This window comes from Stegodyphus dumicola, chromosome 8 (genome assembly GCF_044657685.1).
Source record: "Stegodyphus dumicola isolate Sdum_Otavi_A_Nest chromosome 8, ASM4465768v1".
NCBI classification, from domain to species: domain Eukaryota; kingdom Metazoa; phylum Arthropoda; class Arachnida; order Araneae; family Eresidae; genus Stegodyphus; species Stegodyphus dumicola.
Genome location: NC_140775.1, coordinates 61,257,544 through 61,276,931, shown reverse-complemented (window position 1 = coordinate 61,276,931; position 19,388 = coordinate 61,257,544). Strand labels below are relative to the sequence as shown.

The window sequence follows — 19,388 nt, the reverse complement described above, 5'->3', positions numbered from 1 at the left end:
CTGCCATCATGCTTCTTTAATCTGTTGATATTTTTGGTTATTCTATTTTTCGACCATCATATACGTCTGACATGCCTTTCACAAAAGCTTAGTAACCCAATGGGAAGTTTGACTGCAATCCACTACCAGATCACTAGAAATTTCACAGTGTAGTGCGAAATTCTGTCAGAGTTAAATCCTGTAAATCTTCAGTTTTGATCTTTCATTTTCTTAAGACACAGTGCTCACAGACTGCATTTCAAACTCCTTTTCAGATTTATTTTAAACTGTGCAACCATCATGCTGATGGTTAAATAATGGAAAAAGATTTATTTTAAACTTACTTTGGCATTGACATTATTTTATTTCAAAATTTAAGAAAAGACAGAATGTCATTTGACTGTCTTTAAGGTTGCAGCCAGTTGACAGTAAGAATAGGGTCAATCTGTATATTAGAGTGGCAAGAACTCAGGAAGTAAACTACAATGTGACATCCAAACATATCCATAAAAATTTGGAGAATTAAACTTTTATGTTCTGTCTGTTTTTATGAAATAAATTCATTATAATAGTCACACGTATGTTTTCTTTCTGTACCATTAGTTTTGATTTACCCTCATTTGAAAAACAGTTCAAAATTCAACAGCCATGACTGGAGTTGTGGCATGTGTTGCTAGATTAACTACGTCCAGAATTATCTGGATGCTTCGAGAGATAATTTTGAGAACTTTCAGCAATGTGCAGCATACTGATTACTTAAAAAAATTCTGGCAAATTTTGCTGGATGCCATAACTAACAGCGTAGGATTGTCAGACATAGAGAGTGATGTCACTGATATTTCAATCGTGTTCAGTTTTTAATGAATTCTTCTATACTGGGCATCAGGAAAAGCAATCATTCCAAGGTTTTTGAATATCAGAAAAAGCTCTAAGTTTTGAAATTAGGAATTTAAAATCTTTTTGAACACTTTCGGCATCTAATGATTTGAATTCTCCACCTTTAAAGAAAATAAAATGTGATTTAAAACTCAGTTTGCAGAATTCAGTGATTTAAAGTTAGATTTGACCTCAAAATGTTGGTCCTCATGTTATTTATGTGGCAAATCAAATTTATGAATTTTATGCAAATGCCTAAAAAATTAGCAGTTTATTAAAAAAATCTCTTTTGCAAATAATACTTTCTCTACAGTAAGCACTGTCTTGTATCATTTTATTCTTTCTAAAAAACTGCATATGAGTTTGGTTGATTGAAAAAGGTTGGATTTGTTTTTAAGATTACTTATTTTACATTAAAATGAAAAACCTGTAGGGTTATTATTTTAATTAAACAATTATTTAAAATTTCAGCCTTTACTAGCCTTTCCTCACCAGAATGCAAATTAAGTTACAGAGTATATAAGTCAAGGGTTTTGGACTGTAAGTATTTCTGCCTCCCAAGGCCACGTTACTAGGTTTTGGCAACTCTGGTTAAGATTGTAATTATTCCTCTTGTGTTACAGCTGCAGACATTTAAACTGTTACGATGGTGAGAAATTTTGAACCAACTTCACGTTAAATCAATTATATAGTCTTTGAAAACTGGACTTAGTTATGAAATTGTTTGTTACTTTAAGTTTCATCGCCACAAGTGGTGGTTGTTTTGTTAAGAATGATATGTGCGCTTATGTTAAAGTTCTGATTTAATAAAGAGTTTGTTTTAAACTTTTCAAGACTGTTGTTACTTCAGACTAAGCAATAATTTGCTGCAAGCCATTTAACTGCTGCATGCCAGTTTATGCTACCACAGAAAATCAGACTCTATAAACTATTTACATAATTGTAATCTCAAAGAATAATACATATTCTTCCAATTCTGTTTACATCTTCTAAAACCAAATATCAGTTATAAACATAGAGGGATAAAGGAAACAGAAAAATGTTTTGTTTTTGCTACCCAAAAGAACATTCACCTTTGCTACTCGAAAGAAGAACAAACAGCCTAGTACAACAGTTTCATATTTATTATTTTGTTCACACATACTTTTCTAAACACAGAGCAACAAGTGCATAATGTTTTAATTTCTATTCGTATGCAAACACGTTAATTACATAAAAAATGTGAAATTCTCATTAATTTACTTTAAAAGTTTGTTTCTATTAAAAAACTATGTCATCATTTTTTAAATATCAGTATAGATTTATGGCTTTCAAATTTTCATGAAATCCATATTGCTCCTGCCTTCATGAAGTTTGGCCACCCTTTTAATATACCTAAATAAGGATACATTTCATATCTATTCTGAGCATCCGGTAATTTTAACCTCTCTAGTGCAAGTGTAATGAGTTAAATCAAAATGCTAGAAAGCAAGCAAAAAACATTTCTTTGGATGACTTAGTTATCATTTCTTTAGTTTGCACTTAACCGTTTTACTTAAATTATAATTTGTTTAATTATCAGGTAGCAATATTTTTATAAAAATAATGACATCTCTCAGTAAAAAAATACTGTATAATTTATTAAAAAGTGCATTAAAGATTAATCGGATTAAAATACATTTATGCATATATTTAGAAAAAACTGATGATTAAATTTTTAGGTGCAGTTCTTGATTCTGATCACTACAAAAATTAAATATAAAAATATTCCATTCTAGCACCATTGCTCTATGACTATGATAACAAAGAATGTGCTAATTTAAAATTCAACTCATTAATACATTTATACATTCATAAATAATTGATCATGGGTTTTTAGTTGCACTGCTTGAGTTTGATCACTGAAAAATTATGTATAAGAAATGTTTCTCTGTAGCACCTTTGTTCGATGACTGTCAGATAAAAAGGGTGCTAATTTAGAATTAAGCTCATTAATACGATGCCGGAAACGGATTCTGTCCAATTCAAAAGCATCAATTTGTGCATTATTCTCCTGTTCAATGCAATGAACAGTAACTAAGTTAGGGAGGGGTGCAAATGAAACCTAAAAAAAAAATCACAGATAAAAGTTTGTCAGTCAAAAACAACATTGAAAAAGTCTATAAACATTTAAAGTAAAAATAATAATAAAAAAAAAAGAATAAAAAATTCATAAAAGCTGAAAATATTAAAATTTCAAACCAATATTCTCTTCCCCCCCTTTTTTAAAATAATGGGATAAATGAAAGGCTAGAGAGAAAGACCATCAAGAACCATTTTTATTGAAAATGAGTCATTTGAATTTAAAAGTTCTACAGGTTGCCAGGTCAGAGTATTCGAAATAAAATTTTGTGAATTATAATACACTGGCTATCATAAATTAAGAAAAATACACAAAAATAACGATAACTCCCTCAAAAATAAGCCAAACCGTGTAAAATTTGAATATGTTGCCAAGTAATAGTAGCTGAGTAAAACTCCAATATGCAAATTAATGGCGCTGCACTCGGAATACGTCATCTGCAAGAAGCATAAAAGTCCATGTTTGAGAGTAAGCCCACATATTTCACTGTGATAGTGACATCAGAAATCTGAGATAACCAATTCATAACAATGATCTCCAGGCATCATTTGCGTGCAGAACTACTACGACAGAAAGCCAATGGGAGACTAGAGGCAGGACAAACTCAAACAGAAGTGGCCACATGGCTAAATGTAAATCCTTCTGTGGTTCATAGACTTTGGAGGCAATTTCAAATCACAGATTCGGCACCTAGGAGGTTCAGCCAAGGACAGCTAACTGCTACGAGGAGCACCGATGACCGATATTTGACATTAAGTGAACTCAGGAATAGAACCGCTACTCCGACTCTTCTTAGATCCTCCTTTGCTGCAGCCACTGGAAGTTTGGTGTCAGCGTCAACTGTGCATAGAAAGCTTTATAAAGGTGGTCTGTATGCAAGGCGAATAACCATTTGCATGCTGCTCAAGTCACGCCATAGAAGGGACCGTTTGCAGTTGACACGACAGCATGTCCACTGGACACCTGATCAATGGAGGGCTATTCTCTTTATGGATGAGTCCAGGTTTAGTCTAGAACGCAATAGTAGGTGTTATTTGATATGGAGAGAACCTGGAACCCGTTAACATCTGTCAAACATCCGTGAAAGAGATGCATATGGAAAAGGCAATGTCTGTGTTTGGGTGGCATCTCTCTGGGTGGACGTACAGACCTCCATGTCTTTCCAAGGGGAACCATGAATGCTCAGATTTATAGAGATGACATCCTTGATGTTTATGTGTGTCCATATGCCGGGGCAATAGGTGACGCTTTCTCGTTACAGGACAATAACGCAAGACAACACAGGGCTTGTATCGTAGATGATTATCTTCAACTGGAAACAATTATGCGCATGAGTGGCCAGCTCGATCCCGGGACTTGAATCCTATAGAGCGCGTTTGGAATGTTTTAGGAAGACGTCTAGCTGCTCTCAATCTGCCCCCTTAGACCCTTGCAACTGCTTGACGCATAATTGAAAGCATCACACATCACTGAATGTGCTGTATTGCTTCTAGAGGCGATTATATTCCATATTGAAGGTACTTTTACTATAGCAAACTGACGTCTTCGATTTGTTCATTTTATACATGTGCTAATTTCTATACTACCATAACTATCTGGTAATTTCCTTTTATGTTGTTTCATACCATACTATCTGTTGCATATTGTGGGTACGTTTCATAAAATTGGAAGAAAAATATAGTACCTTCATCTTGGAAAAATATAGTACCTTCACTTCTGGGTAAATAAAATATTTTGAACATCATAAAAAAAAAAAAAAAAAAAAAAAAAAAGCATCAATACGTGGAATGCTTAAAACTTTTCTTGTGATGGGAGAAATACGAGTGATTGTGAATTGTTAACATTTTTTTAAGTAAAAATAGACACACACTACAGTAATACATCGTTTACTTGGAGCTCTTCTTGTCATGAGCAAACAACAAGGTGCACATATAAAGTAAGCAGACAAATTAAAAGACTAAGCCATAAAATGAAAAAGTGAAGGAATAAATGTACTCTTCAAATCTAAATCTCTATATTCATAAGATCAATATCATTTATGACCAGCCACCTTATACTTTCTATTTAAAATATATCTAACCAGCAGAATTATTTTAAATAGAAAGTATAAGGTGTAAGTAAGAAAGTATAAATAGAAAGTATAAGGTGTAAGTAAGAAAGTATAAGTAAAAATATATCTAACCAGCAGAATTTGCACTTCTGCGTCTTAGCAACATTGTACAGAGGGGTAAGATGAGAGGTTTGTACACTATTTTAATTTTTCTTGATATTGAAGGAGCTTTTGATAATGCATGGTGGCCTGCTATTCTCAATTTACTAAAAGAAACGAAGATACCTCAAAATGTGTTTAATGTTGTTTCTGATTTGCTGAAAGACAGGATGGTCGAGCTTACTTTGGGTGGTACCTCAAGTGTTCGCCGACCTCAAAGAGGTTGTCCACAAGGTTCTGTTTCTGGTCCCAACCTTTGAATTATTATTATGAATGATCTCTTACAGAAACTTTCTGATCTCTTCAGTTGTGAAGTCATTGCCTTTGCAGATGATTTGTTGATTTGTATTCAAGGAAAAGAAATGCAAAAAGCTTTTCGTCTCGCCCAAGATGTTATAGATTTCATTTATCATTGGTCAATAGATTTTAAGTTAAAGTTTAACCATGCAAAATCCAAGGCCATGTTTATTGATAGAAAAAATACTACTTATGAAGGATATCAATTGCTTTTAAATGACAATCCCCTTGAGAGGGTGAATGAAATTAAATATCTAGGTGTTTTTTTTTTGGACAGCAAATTTAACTGGATAAAGTATATTTCCTACATTTCTAATAAATGTGAGAGACTTTAGCGTGGGCTGAATCGAATTGCTTGTAATAGTTTTGGTGTTAAATCGAATGTTAGCGTAATTATTTATAAACAAGGCATTGTACCCCTTATTTCATATGGATGTAGAGCTTGGGGATTGTCTCTAAAAAAGAAAATTAACTCTAAACGCCTGCTTCAAGTTCAAAGACGAATTTTGCTGCGAGTTATAAGCAGTTACCGAACTATTAGTTACAATGCTGTTTTCTCTCTTGCCGGATTTCCACCACTGGATTTGTTTATTCTGACTTTTATAGATTATAAGAATAGTTTTGCAAATTACTCCAATTCTCACTTTGGTCGTTTATTGCCCTTGTCTGTTCTACCACATCCTTCTGTAAGACAACCAGTACAGATTCTGGATAGTACGGACACTGATGTTAATTCATTCTCATTTGTGCTGTATACGGATGGTAGTAGGATTGATGATAAAGTTGGTTTTGCTTATGTTATTTTTGAAGATGATATTGAAATTGAGTGTCACCAATTTCGCATTAGAAATGAATGTACTGTATATATTTCTGAACTTCTGTGTATTAATTTTGCAATCAAGTGGATAATTAGCCAGAATGGAAGTGGTTCCAGCTACTTAATCTATACGGATTCACTCTCTTCCCTGGAATCTCTTAAAAATACCTCTTTATGTAATGATATTATTGTCAATATACAGCAGTCTCTCGGAGATCTGGAGAAGAGGGGTATTTCAGTGTTTTTTACATTTGTCCGTGGTCATTCGGGTAATTATGGAAACGAGAGAGCTGATTGGCTTGCTAAGAATGCAACTAAAAATGATATTAACGTTGATGTAAATATTCCAAAATCTTATTTAAAAAAAACATTCAAAGCTAAAATGATTGAGCGGTGGAACTGTGATTATATCTCTTCTGATAAGGGATCTGTTACAGATTTTATTATCAGGTGTTATTGAATTGAAATAAAGAGCCTTCTGAATTGGACTATTGGTTCCCACCTAATGGACAGATAAAGCGATTCCTGGCTGTTTGAAGAATTATTAAACTGTAATTTCCACTCGTGATTCCTAATGATTTTTAGACGCTTCAGAAAGGGTTGTCACAGAAAGAAAAATGGGCTTGGCTCATTTCCATGTGGATTGGACACTAAATCCATAAATTCCATGTGGACTAAGGATCCTGATAATCAGGAAAAACTGTTTTCCATCTGTGAGTGAAATCTTTAAGTATATTTTCTCTCTCTCTCTTAGTTTTCCCGAATGCAGAACAGTTAATAATGATTTATCTACCTGTATATTGTTATTACTTATATAAATTAAATATTACCGTTAGTAAAATTGAGAAGTTATTTATAATTTCAAGTGAATGCCAGTTTTAGGAGGATTAAATTTTGTTACACCTACTTAATTTGAAAAAAAAAATAATGTTAATCTTAATTAATGTAAGCTGTAATTTGGTGTAGTATTATGTGTTATTTTGGCTTAGAAAAATATGTGGTAGGATTACTGATCAGTTATCCATTATATAATTATATAAAATAGTCAAGAATTTAATAAATCTGTGTTTAAAATTTAATTGTATTTGTGTATTTATGTTGTGTATATTTTACTGTGGTCTGTCATGTCCCTCCATTTGTTTGAGCCAGGAGGCTTTTAAGAAAACATGGAGTTTAATTGAATTTGAGGTTATTGATTTTTCCTTGGCATAGGTTACTCACAACGCAAACCTAAATTGTACTACCACTATACGATTGATTGATAGATTTGATATGCGAATGTTTATAAGAATGGTGATATGATATACCATATGCTATATGAATGATGAATATTATGAATATGTTTTGATTGATTTCTTTTTGTTAATTCATCCGGCACCACAGTCAGTCAGTTAAGTTATAAAGGAATAAGGTATTAAAACAACAACAAAATTTTCATATTTAACACCACCAACCTTCCGGTGGCTGCAGCAAGGGAGGATCTAAGAAGGGTCGGAGTAGCGGTTCTATTCCTGCGTGTACATAATGTCAAATATCAGTGATCGGCGCTCGTCGTAGCAGTATGCCGTCCTTGGCTGAACCTCGTATGCCAAATCTGTGGTTTGAAATTGCCTCCAAAGTCTATGAACCACAGAAGGACTCACATTTGCCATGTGGCCACTTCTGTTTGAGTTTGTCCTGCCTCTAGTCTCCCAATGGCTCTCTATCGCAGTTCTGCAGGCAAATGATGCCTGGAGGTCATTCTTATGAATTGGCTATCTCAGATTTCTGATGTCACTGTAACACTGAAATATGTGGGTTTGCTCTTAAACATAGATTTTTTTTTCTCCTCGCAGACAACGTATTCCGAAAGCAGTGCCATTAATTTGCATAATGCAGTTTTATTCAGCTACTATTATTTGGCAACATATTCAAATTTTACACAATTTGGCTTATTTTTGTGGGAGTTATCGCTATTTTTGTGATTTTTCCTTAATTTATGATAACCAGTGTATCTGATAACTGTAACAAAATTGACATTCTTTATAAACTTTCACTTAATGAAAAGAGGATAACAAAAAGAGGATTGAAAGAAGTACATCATTCTTTTCATATCAGGATTTTTCAAATATTTACCTTTAAAGTCCCCGAAAAGCTATGCTTTGAAAATTTCCATCTTTAATGCTGCATAATTATTCTGAAGAAATTTTTAGAAGTTAAATAGCTTTAAATAATTTTATATTTTGTTTTATGAAATTTTAATTTTTACAAAAATAATTTAATTAAAATCATTAATTTTTCATATTTTTTATAATTCCTCAGGATTAATAGTTTTCACAAAGTTTCATAACTGTTACCTTTATTTAATAAAATATAATTCCATTTTTATATATAAATAATGAAAAACAATTGGCAAACCCTTCCAATTCAACACTTTACTAAACTATTTTTTTTAATTAATTAAATAAGAAAACTAAGCAACAAATAAAGTAAATGTTTACCAAAAACATTTCTTATAGATATTGTTTAAGTAAAATCTATTTAATGGAATTCTCTATAGCCACATGCATGTCTGTGCTGAGGTAGCATAATAATCTGGCAGTACTCTTCTATTACCAGAATGAGACTCCGAAATGTATGTATGTATGCGCATGAATGTAAGCATATACATATGTGTATACACACAAATACAAATGTACATACATATAATCCAAGCATACATGAACACGTATAGCTATGCATATGTGCATACACACATTTCTGAATCCTGTCCTGATAACTAAAGAATATTCATTTGCCTTTAAGTTTACGGCTAGTATGAAAGATTTAACACCTTAATTTTTCTTAATTTACTTCTATAAATTATCCCGAGTATAAAAAGATGGTTATTGTTAAGAGAAAGATGACAAGACTCTACTGAACTTTAGTTTTTAGGCAACATTTTATTTCTTTAATGTATTATATAATCTTCATTTAAAAAATAAAAGGTTGATCTTTACAATATGGTAACTGGTAGTTTGGCGACATTTTGGAGGCGATAAAGTTACTACCTGGGACTTTGGTAATAATGTGAGCAGTACTCAGTTCCGATTACGCATTATTTTGTGTGAGGGAAATGAGAGATCATGGGATATGTCATGTGATATTAATGGACGAATTACGGTTCTTTAATCGGAAAAGGGGGGAAATCGGGAAAAAATCTGGAAATTTTGTATTTGGCTTTATCCTGTGTTGTGTGAAACAGTGTTCGTGAATTTTTGGATCCCATGGCCGTAACTAAAGTGAATTCGAAATGGGTATTTATGTATGTATTAATTTAATGTATGTGCTCATTTATATTTTAAGTAGTGTTTTTGAATTTAATTATATTTTAATTAAATGATAGTTATTTTGTGAATTTTATGTTTGTAGGAATTTGGTATACGTTTTAGTTGAAGTAAACGTGCATGGAAATAATTTAAATATCTGACAATAAGTATTTGTAATGGTTGCAGTATGAATTCGTTGGTGACGTGCATAATGTAATAGATGATTTAGAGGTAAAAGGTTTTGGATATTTTATTTATTTTATATGTGGAAATGTTCATTACTTTTTCGCGATCAGGTAATTTCATATATGTTCTTTTTACCGGGTTTAAAGATTGAGAAAATTGTCATGTATTTTCGTGAAATTTTTCTAATTTGTGAGAAAAAAGCAGTGTACATGGATATAGTGAAGAGTGTGCGCAATGCCATTTTTGTGCAATTCTGGGATGTTTTTTTAAGTAAAAATAAGTCGGCGTGTACATGGTTTATGTGTATGTGTTATTTTGAAAAACGCATAAGGAGTATGGTATTGTGCACTTTTTCCCAATTTTGCAGTGAATATTTGTCATGATTAAGCAGTTTTGTTAGATAAAATTTCTAGCATAAGTGTAATTCGGCTAGTAGATTGTTGGAAGAAGTGTTCAGTAGATAAAACGAAAAGAAACATGTCTTTAAAAAAAATAGAGGGTTGCTGTAGGAGAGTTGGTCGCCAAATTTTCGCCAAAAAAAACGCCAAGTTACCATAATGTAAAGATCAACCAAATAAAATTTATATTTTAAATTGCTAAATTGTGTTTTCTTCTGATCTGCTGATAATGTTTGCAGACTTACGAAAAATATCAGTAATTTGTCAGTCTTTTTGAACAAGTCACCAAAATTTCTAACTTATGTCTGAAAAGCAACTGTTGCTCACATTCATTTTATGCACAGGGAAAACCATGAAAAAATCCACGCATCATGCCATGCACTAGGATCCGAGACCAGGCTGAATTACTAGGGTTCAGGAATCTTATTCTCTAGCAAGCACAATCTACTTTCATACTGATTACTCATATATATATATATATATATATATATATATATATAAATTAAAAGCTTGAGGAAATAGTGGCAGTTTTTAGGTAACCAGCAGTTTGGCGACATTAGCAAGTTATTACAGCAAAAAAAGACTGCTAACAGATGATCAGCAGTAATTTAGCATACAACAGCATTGGCCAATGGGCAAATAAGTTCCATGTTTATGTAACTAAGATTCAACCACTTTTTATAAATTTTATGCATTTTGTTACACATAATGCTTATTAGCATTTTGCAATTTATTTTAGTTTATACAATTATATTGTATATATATTTTATACTTGAAAATGGATACATGCGTGATGAATAAGTATAAATATACACAAAAAAAATATGCATTTTTAGCAATTAAGCATTTTCATACATGATTTTCTCCGATTTCAGAGATTATTCATAATTTAACTCCATTTTTAATCAGAATTCTCTGAATTTTTGTCACAGCTTATTTAAACATCATGTATATGAAATTACTTCCAAGAAAACAGATTTCCGTACAGCTCTGTTCTGCAATATCTGTGAAAAATTTCGATCACACTTTCAGCCAATAGACATCTTGGAAGCACTTTTCAGCATTTTTTTTTATCCTATTTTAAAGGTAAAGCCACTTTTGACGAGCTGAAATACGTGGAAACAAAATTAATTTTTTTAATAGGAAACAATTTAACAGAGGACTAAAACACAAAAAAGAAGAGGGGGATTGGTTCCACCACTTTAGTGAAAAATTTCAATTACTAGTTTAGCTAAAGGGCATTTTGAAATATTTTAGAATCACTTTTGATATTGATTTCAGAGACACAGTGTTTTTCTTCAGATGAAATCAAAATAAAGTGGAAAAATTTGCAACTATCTCATTTGAGAATCAAAACAGGAAATTAAAATGGCATCTAAACAAATGAAGAAAAAAAAAAAAAGCAGCAAACTGGCTTCATTGGATTGGTCATCGAATCTTTGGTAAGTTACCATAAATTGAAGATTAACCAAAAGGCACTTCTCTTTAAATAAGGGAAACAATTTAAAGAATACTACCACATATTTAAAAAAAAAGCCTTGCCAATGGCCAAGACTACTGAACACTAGTAGTTCAACCTATTTTGTGTTCAAACCGAAGCAAATAGGCTTGTTTTCCCCACATCAGATAGTCCTTCATGGATGTATCCCTACTTTTAGGCAGAGAGCCCTTATTATTTTGCAATATTAAACTAACAGGTATATACAGTGCAAGTTGTTTCACTAAAAAAATTTATTCACTACAATATCAATGGTCAATTTTGATAGCCTCCAAGGCTTTAAAAGGATATATATATTTTTTTAAGCATGTTTTGGGCACATATTCTGAGCACTTTTCCATTACACATCTGTCATGCATTTAGGAAATGCTGTTATAATAAGATGTGTGTGTTTAATTATTCTTTTTTACGCACACCCACATACTCCCCAGGTAGGTTCCTTAATGGTTCTCAGCATGTGTCTGGCTTCTCTTTCACAGGAGCCAAAAAATCATGGCAGGTGGATAATGGAAAAGTGCCATATTATGCAATAAACACATTTTCTATAAAATCATTTGTGAAAAATCGTTGTTTTGCTGTAAAAAATATGTCTAATATGCTACTTTTGTTTTAAATTCAATAAAATAATAGAGAAAATCAAACTTTATGCTTTTTGATAAAAAAATAATAAAATTTGAAAAAAAAATTAAACTGAATTTAGTAAAAGATATTTCTAACATATTTACTCGACTTGGTTGTCTTGGATGGCCTTCAATATCTTGCATCATACAATTCCATTCTTCATTTATTTTCTGAATATAGTAAGGTACACCAAAGGAACAAAGCATATCATCATCAAAGCAAGGATTTATATAACCTTCAAAACAGCTTTTACTTTCATTATAATCATCTGTATAACCATTGTTCAGAAACTTAATTCTAGACTTATCAAAACACTCTTTAGTACCATCATCAAAATGTTGAATGTACTCACACTGAAAATTCTCATTGGAATTTGAAAATTTTATACTCTCGTCCTCACTAGAAGTAATTTCATCATCAGAAACAAAATGTAATATGGTACTATCACCATCACTGGAGTTATTTTCATCATTAAAATATTTTATGGGTAATTTTTGATACTGTAAAAATGACTTATCACTATCTCCTGACTTAGCTGGAAAGCTGAAAGAAAAACTATCATTATCACTACTTGAATCATCTGTTGGTTCATCACCACAATAAAATATGCTTTTAGCATATGTGCTTAAGATGGGATAAATATTTTTATTTAGTTGTACTGGCTCATTCAAGTCTTGTTGAGGTTTGATTTTACAATGATTTGAATCTAAATGTTCACGAAAATGTTCCATGGGGAATTCCTGATGTTGCAAAACTGACCTACAACTATTTTCATCAGCAGAAACAAAATGTGTAATTACATCACTGTCATCATCACTGGAAACTTGTTCATCACTAAAATACTTTATGGGAGATTTCTGATAATGTAAAAATGACTTATCACTATATTTTGACTTAGCTTGAGAGGTGAACAAAACACTGTCATTATCAGAATCATCCGAGGATTCATCACCACAATAAAACATGTGTTTAACATATGAGCCCAAAATGGAATCAGTACTTTTACTTTGATGTAACAATCCAACCAAGTCTTTTTCTGATTCAGTTTCCCGATTTGAATTTAAATCATCACTAAAATTTCCCATAGTGGACTCCTGATGTTGACCACGTGATCTACAATTACTTTCAGGAGCAGTTGCAGGAGTAAGCAAGATTATTTTATTATCACTATTTGAGTCATTAACCATATAACCTAAAGACTTTTGAATACAGTAAGACATGCTTCTAGAATAAGAATTTAAAATGTCATCATTACATTTACTATGATGTAATAGTTTAATCGAGTCTCTTTCAGAATCAATTGCCCAGTCATCTTCCTGCAATATATTACTTTGTACTGGGATGAATATGGGACTAGATGCATCATAACAAGTTAATTGTGTCTCAACATCATCAATTACTTTACAGTCTTCAACGATTTTAAAGGCAACAGTATTTCGTTTCTGACGCTTAGAGAATTTTTTATCAACGTCTTTGCAAGTCTTCTTTCTTACGTCGTTACAGATATACATTTGTGGACAAGAACAAAAACACTTGGATACGTCGTCCAGTTTTTGTTTTCTACACTCGCAATTGACATTAATATCTTTTAAAGCAATATGAGAATTATAATTACGAAGAAAAAGACAGCGAATTTCAAATATGTGATCATTTAGGGCTGTACAAATTTTCGAGCGTGAAATTTCTCTCAAAGAAATTATGGCTAATTCTTTGAGCATCACGGAAGTATAATTGGGGGATTGCTCATTCAAATAAGAGAAGTAATATTTTATCCAATAACTAAGGCAGTTCCAAGAAGTTCTATAAAAGTCCTTCGTCAATAAGCTGTTACGCAGATGAATGATCTCTTGCGTCATGTTGTCGCGTTCTTTAAAACATATGCAATACAATAAAAATTCAACACTACATACAAAGTCTGCGTTAAAAACAAAACTTGGACTAAAAATATCATTCAGACGAAAGGATTCAAGCCATTTACTGTTATCAATAAGATTTAGTTTAGCAAAGTAAGTTTCCATGATGAAACCGGAAACAACAATGAAAATTTTTCCGAAAGAACTAACTTACGAACCACTTGAAATAAACTCGTTAATGTACAAAATCTAAAAGAAAATTTGGGGTAAAAATTATCGAATCTTTTTAAATTTCCGACCATGAGGAGTTATAAAAATTACGTTTAAACACACCTATTTCTCACATACCCAGAAAATTGAAGAGTGCGCGAAATTAAATGATTTACCAAGTGATGCCATCCAGATGACATAAATTGTGAAAATAGTTTTGAGGCTACATTGATAGCAAGTTTCATTGCATGTAATTCTTGACCTCAGAGGAGTTCGAACTGGGTTCTGTTTATGATTATATTTTTGAATATGCTGCATGATTCTTTCAAAGAATTTCGTTAAAGGGAGGCGCAGAATAATATCTCTTAAATTATTATGATTTTCAGGGTCTTTCCTTGGTTGAGCTAAAATAATGAAAACAGCATGCTTCCACTGCTGTGGACATATTAAAACGATGAATTTTATCTGTAATTCATTCATTTACTGTAAAAGAATCCTTAATGATAATGATATTTTCCACGATGCTGGTGATCTTATTTTAAGAGTAATTATGGGACGCCTTGATGTTGAAGAGGATCGGCATCACGGAGGTTAGAATAGAGGGAGGGCAGGTTCAAATCAAACCGTGAATTTTGGCGACCATGGGTTACTATTACTGCTGTCACTATTGGATTATTTTTCAGCATGTAGGGATTTAGTAAAGGCACTTATAGAAAATTATCTCCGTGTAAGATATATACATTGGGGGAAAATAAAATAAATGCTGCTGCACCTGTTCGATAGATGCACAAAAGCAATTTTATTCAAAGGGCAGTAGAAAAAAAATACTTTAATACATGTGATATATAGTTTATGGAAACCATTATGCCTCTGTTTTTGGATACATAAGCTGAAATAGTATATCCCATTGGATATAAAATTAGAAAAGTCTGTACATTTATATCTTTTCATAGTTATTTATTTCTGTGTAAATTGTATATCTCGAAATATTCTCAAATACTTGTCAGTTTTGTATGTTATAGAATTATTAAGAGGTAAGCCAAAATACTTGTCATATTTAACCATTTGCATATTACATTTAAAATTAAATTTTAAATGTATGTAAAAATTAAATTTTATATGTATGTAATTCCAAAAATAATCTGAAGTTAAAAAACACTTGGTTGTATATTTCCAGAAATGATAATATATTTATAAGGAATATCTTATTATACTTACGTACTGTTTTATGAAGAAGAAAGTGTTATAAATATCTCAAAATCAATGAAAGAAATTTGTTTCAGAATGCTATAAATTTACTGATTTATGTTTTTTCAGAAGGCTTGTAGAGCCATTAAGATTTTTTTGAAGCAGGAGTCATGAAAAATCTGCAACGCCTTCGCCGGAACTCGAACAATGGGCCTCTCGTATACGCGTCGAGCGTGTTGACCACTACACTACGAAGGCATGCTAAGCAGGCTGAAAAATACCTTATATACACCCCGTTTAAAAGGGCGACTGGGGTTTTAAGGGACCCAGTTGCCAAATTCTGGTGGTGAAGAATCATTATTTACCACTTTTTATTTCGGGCGCCAGTGTAGAAACGTTAGGTATTTTTTGAAAGCAGGAGAGATGAAAAATGAGCAACGCCTTAGCGGGGACTCGAACCACGGACCTCTCGAATACGCGTCGTGCGTACTGACCACTACACTAGGAAGGCATGCTAAGAAGGCGGGAGAAATACCTTGTAAGCATGTTATTTTCTATGTAAAATTGTTAGGATATTTATTCCATTTTCATTCTTGTTGCGATCTAATGTGAATGAATTAGATACACATCCTCTTTTTCAAATATAAAACTTATATTAAGTAGTTGCAGTTAATTATATTTTGGCAGTTAAAAGCTAGAGTTGTATTTATTTTTCGATGATTAGATTTTTTCAGGAAAAGGGAGCGGTGTTTCGGAAATTCTGGACGGACACTGGGATCCAATTATTTGGTCAGTGTTCCCCAAATAGATTATATTGGCGGGTTGTGATTAGCATTTACAATGAGAAAGAGCTGTTAAAGTGCCATCTCTACGCGAAGTTTTGTTTACTACAAGGATGTCAAACTCGCGGCCCGCGGGCCGTATGCAGCCCACAACAAATATTTTTGCGGCCCGGCCAATATATCGGCAAATAATAATATATAATAATAAAATAACATATCGACGAAGAAAAAATGAAATGTTTACTGCTAAGTAATTAACGATAATTTATTCATTGTTGTTAGATTACTCACAGCGAGCTGACACACACACTACTTAAATTACAAATGCATGTGAGTAGCTTGCGTTCAGCTACCTTCGGCTTTGGGGGACACGTGCACTCAGAACTTGTACGCATTCCCCGATAGCCGAATGTGGCCGAACTCATGGTCTCAGTTTTCCAATCATAGTTTTGTACGATATATTAATGCATGCATGTGCATGCACTTTGCTTTATTATTAATTATTACTTAATTCATATTCTTACGGATTTCATAGTTATTTATTTATTTAGTTTTTTTATTTAGAATTGTAAATAGATTTGCTTCATGTTGCCTTAGAAACGCAGACCATTTTTGAAAAGACAGAAAGGTTAAAAATAGAACAGCGCGTGCATTTAATACCTAATAAATAAACATCTCGTAATTGCTGTTGCCATCCACAAAAATCCAGATATTTATAGATGTTTCCAGTATATTCGAGAAATTAATTATAAAGCTTATAAAAGCCGAGAACAAACAACTCATCTCAGTAGTAGCTGTAGTTCTAGCGAACTGTTTGTTTACTTAATGCTGTGATTGATTTGTAGCGATTTCGATGTGAGATAGAATTAGTTTCTCTGTTTTGAATTGACTTTTGCTAAACGTTTGATATTTTGTGATATTGTTAAAATATTTTTGAATTTTGAAGAAATATTTCAGCATTTTGATTTATCTCTTGTGGAAAGAATAAATTTTTGTTAACTTTTTAACGTTAACCGTGTTTATTCCAGCCCTTTGTATTCAGTATGTCTATATCAAAACCAAGTGGTAGTAAAATTAAACGAAAAATCGCTGACCAACATAGAATATGCCAAGTAAAATGGGAATTAAAATATTTTTGCTGTGAAATAAAAGATAAAATAATCTGCTTGATATGTAATAATACTATTAATGTACCAAAGTTATATAATATTAAACGTCATTACGAACAACACAAATCGAAATATAACAATTACGAAGGATAAATGAGAGAAGAAAAGTTGAAAGAGCTCAAGTTAGGAGTGAAAAAGCAACAGTCCATGTGTAGTAAAGTATTGCAAGAAAGTGCAGCGGCGGTGCATGCAAGCTACGTCTTGTCCGAGTTGATAGCTAAACATTTGAAGCCTTTTACTGACGGTGATTTCATCAAGGAATGCCTAATGAAAGCTGGAGAAATTGTTTGTCCTGGAAATGTGAAGCTTTTCAATCAATTTCATTGTCTCGATATACAGTTGCGGAAAGAGTTACTGATTTAGCAGCGAATTTAAGTGATCAGATCAAAGCAAAATCATCTAGTTTCGAAAGTTTCTCCATTGCCTGTGACGAGAGCACGGACATTAGTGGCAAAGCTCAATTAGCAGTGTTTCTTCGTTCTTGTGACAAGAATTTTAACATTTTTGAGGAATTACTGGAACTAATACCGATTCCTGGTACTACCACAGAAGAAGATATATTTACTTGTGTTTTTGGACTTCTGCAGAAATACAATCTACCTTTGGCAAAATTAAATTCTGTAGCTACAGATGGCGCTCCATCAATGACCGGGAAAAACAAGGACTTCGTAGCATTACTAAGAAAAAAACTTAGTGAAATTCACGGTTCAAACATTCATCATATGCATTGTATTATACATCAAGAAGTTCTATGCACGAAAGTAATAAGTATGGAGAATGTTTTGTCATATATAAAAAAGTTATAAGATCTCGAGGTTTAAATCAGCGTCAATTCACTGCTTTCTTAAATGAGTTAGATAGTGAATATTCGGGTTTGTCCTACTATTCCGAGGTACGTTGGTTATCTTGCTCCAAGATTCTCAAACAATTCTGGGATTTGAAAGAAGAAATATGTCAGCTTTTAAAAACGAAAAATCAAGACGTAAGTTTGTTTTACGATCCAATATGGATACAAGATTTATCTTTCTTGGTTGATATAACCAAACACTTAACCGATTTAAATTTATCGTTACAAGGAAGAGATCATATAATTACTAACATGTTTGACATAATTAAAGCATTCAAATGTCAACTAGTTCTTTGGGAAAAACAACTTAAAAATGAAGATTTGACGCACTTCCCGACGTGCAGCATGAACAAATCAAGTTTAGATGATACTTGTTCGTATCAAAAATACGCAGAAAAAATTGCATATTTAACAACTGAATTTGAAACGAGGTTTAATGATTTTAGTTCCCTCGAAGACAATTTTTTTTGTCTTCTTCGATTTTCTCAATAAGTATTGACTCAGTACCCAGCCATATGCAAATGGAGGTGATCGAGATTCAATGCAACTCAAATTTGAAAGCAAAATTCATTGAAGTGGGGGTACCTGAATTTTACAAGTATTTACAGCCAGGTTTGAAAATACTCGAAAATTCGCATATGAAATTATTTCCATGTTTGGTAGCACTTATCGGTGCGAGCAGTTATTTTCAGTCATGAAAGGTAATAAGTCTCCTATTAGAAACCGTATTAATGATGCTCACCTTGGGTCAGCGTTGAAAATTATCACTGCAAACAAAATTTCTCCCGAAATAGGAAAGATAATAGCAGAGAAGAGATGTCAAGTATCAGGAAGTAAACATTAAATTTTTCTTGTTCTTTTGTATATATATATATATATATATATGTGTGTGTGTGTGTGTGTTTATTTTTGTATTATTCGAAATAAATCTACGTCTCTATGAATATTGATTTTTTTTTTTTTTTTTTTCGGCCCGCCTAAAGTTAAACCTTGTTTGTTTGGCCCAAGTGTACCTATGAGTTTGACATCCCTGGTTTACTAGGTGTTGAAAGGAAGAATTAATTGGCGTC

General features: G+C 32.4%; 1 protein-coding gene across 2 annotated transcripts; it reads right to left on the bottom strand.

The window, feature by feature from the left end:
• Positions 1–1,791: 1,791 nt before the first annotated feature.
• Positions 1,792–14,495, bottom strand: LOC118184768 (uncharacterized). 2 transcript variants are annotated; one of them, XM_035354492.2, is made up of 2 exons: positions 12,374–14,495; positions 1,792–2,938 (listed from the first exon to the last, which is right to left on the bottom strand). In XM_035354492.2, the coding sequence occupies exons 1-2, from the start codon at positions 14,285–14,287 to the stop codon at positions 2,744–2,746; spliced, it is 2,109 nt and encodes a 702-aa protein (XP_035210383.1). In that variant the 5' UTR covers positions 14,288–14,495; the 3' UTR covers positions 1,792–2,743. The 2 variants fall into 2 exon arrangements, with proteins under 2 accessions (XP_035210383.1, XP_085678022.1); XM_085821896.1 differs by having other exon boundaries at positions 2,768–2,938; positions 12,366–14,495.
• Between the last annotated feature and the right edge of the window lie 4,893 nt (positions 14,496–19,388).

Coding starts and splice junctions, on each gene's coding strand:
- LOC118184768 (XM_035354492.2), bottom strand. CDS start 14,287: ATGGAAACTTACTTTGCTAAACTAAATCTTATTGATAACAGTAAATGG. Junction 2,939..12,373: donor ATCCAAGACAACCAAGTCGA/GTAAATATGTTA, acceptor TTTTTTTTTTAG/GTTTCATTTGCACCCCTCCC.